Source organism: Felis catus, chromosome A1 (genome assembly GCF_018350175.1).
Source record: "Felis catus isolate Fca126 chromosome A1, F.catus_Fca126_mat1.0, whole genome shotgun sequence".
In the NCBI taxonomy this organism is placed as follows: Eukaryota; Metazoa; Chordata; class Mammalia; order Carnivora; family Felidae; genus Felis; species Felis catus.
The window spans coordinates 159,994,905-160,002,164 of record NC_058368.1 but is presented as its reverse complement, the minus strand read 5'-3'; the positions used below and the strand labels follow the sequence as shown (position 1 = coordinate 160,002,164).

The 7,260-nt window shown below is 44.3% G+C and overlaps 1 protein-coding gene across 4 annotated transcripts in view; it reads left to right on the top strand.

The window, feature by feature from the left end:
- The first annotated feature begins 3,130 nt into the window (after positions 1-3,130).
- Positions 3,131-7,260, top strand: part of CHD1 (chromodomain helicase DNA binding protein 1) — a 76,660-nt gene continuing 72,530 nt past the window's right edge. For 2 of the 4 annotated variants that reach the window (XM_045034090.1, XM_045034085.1), the window contains exons 1-2: positions 3,131-3,626; positions 5,724-5,919. In XM_045034090.1, coding sequence (XP_044890025.1) covers positions 5,867-5,919 — 53 coding nt within the window. In that variant the 5' untranslated portion in view covers positions 3,131-3,626; positions 5,724-5,866. Of the gene's footprint in view, positions 3,627-4,096; positions 4,373-5,723; positions 5,920-7,260 lie in introns of those variants that run through there. The other 2 variants (XM_023258732.2, XM_045034086.1) reach the window with 2 other exon arrangements.

Here is a 7,260-nt window from a genome sequence, read left to right as displayed (position 1 = left end):
ATAAAGAATCTGCAGGTGAGGAATGATACAGCATCAATGTACCAATTTGATATTAGTAGCTAAACTTTTTGCCATGTGTACACTTAACTTTGAAATTAGAGGAGGTAGAATCTTCATATATACTCCAATGGTTAGACTTTATATATTGTTGCCCCTTAGTATCGCCTCTTAAAACTTTCATTTGAAATTTAACTTGTGATTCAAGAATTTATCAGTAAAAATAACCCAAATGCAATGGCCATAAACATGGCAAATGAGATGTTGGTGGATGTCAGAAAAAATTTCTAAACACTATCCAGAACCTAGAAATTTCTGTGCATCAGAGAAGGGAAGGGAGTGCCCAATATGTATCTTTAGGAAAAAAAACTTCCTGGGTACAGACTCCTGCCCCTTGTCCAACGCTGGGAACCACAGCTCCTGTTCTAGAATTTTAATGATTAAGAAAATAGAAAATGTAAATATTCACTATAAGGTGACTTAGAATTTCCTGGGTTCTATTTATAGAGGGCTCTGTAAATTTAAGTATCATATTTGGAAAGCTATTCCTCTGTTTGGCAAGGATCTGGGGGATGATGACATAGGTTTAGATTCTAAGCTATTTTAATACTATTCTGATTGTTTTAGCAGCTTCTCAAACACAAATTCTCTAGGCAACAAGAACATAATTATGGAATTAAAATTCTATCTTGGCATCCAAAACATTTATGAGAAAAACAAGAGTTACCATTGTCTTTATGTTGAACATCTTGCAATTCTGTATGTTTCTCAATCTACCTTCACCTACGGATACCCATCAGTAACTAGTCCCAGTAAAGCATATCAGAATCAAGGACCCACAAAGGGCTATCCTAGATTTTGTAAAAGTAATATGCTTTCCAAAGAATATGGAATTTCTCAAACAGGAAATAATAAAGACTTCCTGGTTGACATTAATTTTCAGGATTTTGCTAGTCATGTGCTGAGATTATCAACTGTCTTTTTAGTACCAATAAAGACAAAGTTTGTTCAAACAAAGTGAACCTAAAAATTTAACTGTACAGATAACAAATATCAAATATCAAAAAAATACACTTGCTTTATTTATCAAATAACTTAAAAAACTTAACTGGCAAGAGTGTTCCCATTTTCCACTTACCTTGTTATTTCTTCACATTCTCAACAGTCATTCTAAAATTCTGTGGAGTCATAAAGTATATTATGATTTTACCAGAAATATAAATCTCCAAGGTTCAATACTTTCTTATAAATTTATTTTTTTTGCAAAAAAATCCGAAGTGTCTAGTGTTTATATGTAGTCTATCACATCCGAATAGCAATCAATAGTTTAAAAACATTTGCTATATGCTTTCAAAAAAAAAAAAAGAGTAAGTTCATACAATTGTTTTTGTAAGATAATGACAAATTACAGTACAGTTATAACTGAAGACTTTATTATCTGAATCATACTTCTGATGATTCAGAATGGTTACTGCAATGGTTACTGTTTTTCTGGGCCTTTTTCTTTTTACTTACCACTCTAGTAATCCAAGAGAGATTAGAGGCACAAGAAGCCCCTATCAATAAGGCATCTTTATATTTTCAAAGCATAATATTAAAAACTAGCAGTTCCTACTTTTAGGGACTTCAGAAATGGATATTTGTTATGATTCTATCATTCTTCACAATCCAGCATTAGAACTATTTAACAACTAGGAAAAAAGAAAAATAGACTGAGGCATACATCATTTTGCAAATTATGGTAGTGTTACATTTTACCAGTCATTAATATTTTTGTGAGTAGACCATGTGCACCTGTTTGTCCTTCCCTACTCCCAAAGGGTGAATGAATACTCTTCCATATAACGAACAGGTATTTGGAGATACGTTTTGAGATCTTTTTGAAGGCTTTAAACCAAACTATTTCAACAGCTGGTAGACTAAAACATGAATATTTCCCACAGGAGAAAATCATTATTTTGGGGATGGAGCTACCACATTCAAACTCATTTGGCTTGGATGGGAGGCCTTTGCACCAAATCCAATCACTGGAGAATAGGATTAGAGAGTTTTATCATTAACCTCGATTGATTCAAGACTGATCAATGGACTGGAAATAAAGCATAAAACAATTTTGATTTTAAAAATGCTTTCAAACAGAGTGAAATGGGACACCACCAGGCTTGAAAAGTGTTTCCGTCGACATTTCTAAAGGTTTGTAACAGGCCCGCAGTTACAGTTATGAAAGAAACCGTCAACTAAATTGCGGCAGGTTAAACTGACACAGTTACCAACGTCCCTTGAGTTGTTTTTCTGTTGCGAGTTGGCACCGCAACCTCCACCCCGCCCTCCAGGGACTTAGAAAGGTAGTAAAAGCTTTTTCCTGAACCAGGCAAGGGATACCCACAAATGAAGAAGAGTTATAGGAGGTCAATAACCCCGTCTCTATTTTTCTCCGTCTCCTCAGGTGCCCCGCCCGTTCGGATCAACAGCCACCCCCCACCCCCCCACCCCGAGGGAGCCTGTGTCGCAGGTCGCCTAAGCGTAGTAGGCGGCGGGAGGTGACCACAGTTGCCCAACAGTTGGGTTCCCAGGCTGCCTGGTGTGACGCACAGCCCCTCCACACCCCTCCGGACAGGCGCTCTGTCTGGTCCGGGAGCCCGAGGGAGATGCGATTCGAGGCCTAGGCAACCGGACCCCACGCAAGACCCTGCTCCCTCCGCGTATCCACCTCGGCCCTCCCGCTGCACCCCCAGGCCCAATGTGGTTTTTAGCACTTCCCTAGCCCCCCTTCCCCCCGCCCGCTTCCCAGATAGCTTCTCAGTCTCTTCGCCGCGAGGTCCTTGCGCAACGTTCCAAGTGACAGCAGCGTCCATACCCGCACGGAGCGGGCCTGCAGCTCCCACTTCCCGGAATTCAATTCCGGGCCTCTAAGGGAGGGCGCCGGAGCAAGGATCAGCAGCCCACGGCCGTGTCCAGAGTCCTGCGGCCTCCGCGCGGCCGGCGTGCGCGCCCCCAACCGTGAGCGTGCGCGCCTCACTCTCCGCCCGCACAGCACCAATAGCTTTCCTTCTACACCCCACGGCTCCACAACGTAGCCCCTCCCACCGTCCGCGCGCCAGCCGGAGGTGTTCGGCGTGCGCGCGCCCGTTCGCCCGCCGGCCCGCCTCGCGCCGAGTGGGGAAGGGGAGTGAGCAGAGGCGCTTACGTCGCGCGGGAGGCGGAGGCGACGACGACCTCGGTGGTGGTGGCGGCGGAGGCGGCTACGACGGAGACGGTTGCGCTCGCTCTCTCGGCGTCATGGCGGCTGCCGGGAGCCGATAAGCGGCGGGAGCGGGAGCGCGCGCGTGGCCGCGGCGACGACGACGGCTCGTTACTTCTCGGTTTTGCTGCCTTCGCCGTTGGTGCTTCAATAATGAATTGATTGTTGGATCCGCTCCGCAGGGGATCGCGCGTTGGTGCCGCGGCCCGGGGCTTCCCCTTCCCCTCCGCGTCCTTCCCCTTCCCCCTCCCCCTCGCGGACTCCGGCTTACCCCGAGACGCCCGGAGCCCGAGGACTCACTCAGCGGCGGAGACCGCGGGCCCGGGCGCGGGGGAGGCCGCTGATCCGAGTGGGCTCTCTCCGCCCCGCGAAGCCTGCACGCCCGCCGGTAAGAAAGGGGGTGGCGGGCGGGTCAGGATGTGGCGGGGAGGACGGGAGCCGGCCAGGCGGAGGGCGGGGGCGGCGCGGTGCCCGGGCGGCGGCCCAGCGGCCGGGCGCCGGGCGAAGGCCGGGCCGCTCTGCGAGGGCCGGCGGTGGCTGACGGGTTCGGAGCACAGGGGGCGTGTGAGTGCTGAGCGCAGGCCGGCGCCGAGGAGCGCATCCTCGCGCAGGACGGGCGGGCAGCTGGGCAGTCGAGCCCGGGCCTCCTCGGCTTGGGGCTGGCCGGGCCGCGAGGGGAGAGCTGCAAGGCTCGAGCGGCAAGCACTTGCCCGGTGCGTTGGTCCCGCCGCGACCCGGGCTTCCAGCACGTGGGGAGCGGCGGGGAGGGGGAGGGGGCGGCGGCCCGGGCGAGCCCGGGAGGGCGCGGGGCGGGTCTGCGGGAAGTTTGAGGCGGGAAGAGAGACTCTGGGACCGGGATGAAGGCCGAGAGAAGGACGGGGCTGGAGTGGGGTCGTGTGCGTCTGGTTGGGAGGCTGCTTGAAGCGAAGCTGCGAAGTATAGATGAGGGAGGGGGGAGGTTTCCAACCTCCTTTCGAGTACCGCTTTGAAAACTTAGCAGGAGTGAAGCAACTGTGAAAAGACGGGGCGCAGAGAAGGAAGATTGAAGAGGTTTAGCCACTTAGGGAAGAGTCATTGTTAAGACGCGTGAAAGGCACCAGGGAGCTGCGTGCGCTTGGAGCTTCGAAACTTAAGGTTGTGAGAAGGGTCTCAGAAAGAGGACTTACTCCGACAGGGAAGATGGGGGGGGGGGGGGGGGGAAGGAAGTTACAATGTACGGAGAAAGCCATTTTGAGGGGCGAAAGGAAGGTGAAAAGGAAATAACGAAAAGATGAGTGAACTTTCTCGATGAAGAGAGACTTTCGAGAAAGAGAGGCGGTTTATTAAGTAGCTAGATTTTTAAGACCTAATTGTTTTATGGTGTAAAGCTCTTTGACTAGTTGGAATTAATATTTAGCGTTAAGAATAAATGTTGCGTGGAATGGTTACTTTTTGGATGACCAGTTCTTGCAAAGAGTCTACTGGACTGTAGTCTCTGGAGAATTACAATCCCAATGAAGATGCAGAGTTTGCTCTGATTGAGTTGGCAACAGCATATTTTCCCCCTCTTTTTTGTGGAGTGGAAATAATCGTAGGAGTAAATTCTCTTTGCTGAGGTCGGCGGACAGCTCTGCTTTCAGTCGCCTGTCTCGGTACTTTCTGGCTGGGGAAGGATCTGACGTCTCCTTCCCCCGCTTCTTCCTCTCCCTCCCCTGCCAGAGATCTCCTTTGTTTATTCGTGGATGGCTTGTAGGTGACTCTCCACTGTTGTGCTGAAATCTTGAAAGGTGGAAATGCTGTGTCTTGGCTCATGATTTCTACCCCAAGCCCCTTTTCTTAAATAATCCTAGTGTATATTACCTTTTTTGTTGTTGTTTTTGAATGGAACTCTGCAAGCCCAAACTGGATAAATATTATTTAAATTTTATCACTCCACTCTCGGTTTACCTGTGAAAGAACACAATTGTTTTGACCTATACATTTTTCGCTAAGATTAGGTGATATCCTTTTATTCTGTTCTTAACGTGAGCATTTTCAAAACTTTTTCTCACTCAAGTACAAGAAGTTCTTGGTAATAGGAATTAGTGCTTGATTAAGTTTTTCCCCCTTCATTTGTTTGACCAAGTATCCATTAAGACTTCATTTTCGGTTCTTGGGAAACATATACATGTATGTATAGGTTATGTACTACCACTTTGCTTTAGTTATCTGTTTATCTATAATGTGTATATATGTGTATTGGCACACAGTTTTAGTCTAAAAGTTTTGTCATTCCACAAATATTTTAATTTCGTCTGTCAAAAATAAGCAATAGTGTGCTAAATTCTAGTAAGTAGGCAGGAGTGTAGTTAGTAGAAGCCTAAGCATTTTGAGTGAAAGACTCCTACTCCTTCCTTATCATCTCTAATTTAATTGGCCTAGGTAGGTTTGTATAAGTTCTAAATAGATGGATTTATCTTTTTTTCTACAGGATATTTTCTTAACTTTCTTAATATTTTTTTTTTAGGTGAATCAAAAGGGCCCCAGGAAGCCTGTGAATGTTGGAAAGAATTCATCTGTGAATTTTTGATGTTTAAGGAGTTCATATTTGTATTCATCTTTTTAACTGGGAAGATTTGTGTTTTATTTTAAAACTTCTTGATATTTACAATGAATGGACACAGCGATGAAGAAAGTGTTAGAAACAGTAGTGGAGAATCAAGGTAAGCACTTTATTATCAAGTATGTATTATGAAGAGAATGTAAAACTTGTGTGACTCTTTAGTTTTCCTAATAGGTGGCAGAGTTTTCAGATCAAATTCTTCCTCTTAGTTATCCAAACAGTTAAAAGTGTCTCATACGCTTTGTCGATAATACAGGTTTTCATTTTTTTTTTTTCATTGAGATGTACAAAGAAGAATTTAAATACAGAAAGTTTAGGTGACTTAAATCTCTTTGGTGGTTTATATTGTTTGGGTCAATTAATGAACTAGAGCAAGTAAAAAGAAACATTTAAATTGATTTGCCTATTAGTGCACTCTCCAAATAAAGGCAGCAAGAAGTTCTTTACTTACTTTTTCCCAGGATTTTGTTTTCTATACCTGTCCTGTGCAGTATAGGAGCCACTAGCCACATATTGCTATTTAAATTTAAACTATTTAAAATTACAGAATATTCAAAATTCATTTACACAGTCATGCTCAACACAGTTCAAGTGCTTAAAGCCATATGTGGTTAATGGCTACCATGGTGTATTGTGCACATAGAAAACCTTTCCCTCACTGCAAAAGTTCTTTTGGGCAACACCGTTCTGGACATCTGTTAAAGTATTGTTGCAACCCTTTTTCTCCTCTATTTTCTTTTTAAATTTGAGTTTTAATTATATACGAATGAGTAACTTGGGCCATGTCTTTGCAAAGAAGATATAGTTAATGGGAATAAGCCATATTAAGCTGTTTGAATGTGTAAGAAACCTCTTAAATACAAAGACTCTTTAAATTCTTCCGTAGCCCCCTAATTTTGAGTTATCTGCACATTGATACAGCCCACATAGTTATGTGTACTTATCAGTAGAGATCAGGAATGTGAGCATTAGAGTCAGACTACCTGATTACTTTTCCCAGTTCTCCTTATTAGCAGTATCAGGGAAAATTATGTTACCTCTGAGGTTTTGGTTTTTCACTTACAGATGGGTATTACAATATTGTTTATTTTATTTAAAATTGAGAATAAGTGAGGTGTTCTATGTACAGGTCTTAAAATAGTTCCCGATATAATGAGCACTCAATATTTGCTTATTATAATTAGCATCATGTTTTATGTACCATAGGATACCACATAACTGGAACGTTAAATTACAGTAGTGGAGAAATGTGATGGACAAGAAACAGGAAAGTTTTGGCAGTTGGGAGGGTTTCAGAAAAAATGTTGGATAGAAAATGAGAAAATGAAGCAGTGGTATAAGTATTTGACTTGAAACTTGGTATTTTCTGGTCATGTTAGGTAGGGTTTATCAGCTTTCACAGGCAGACTATTTAGATAACAAGAACATCATAGAGAAAAAA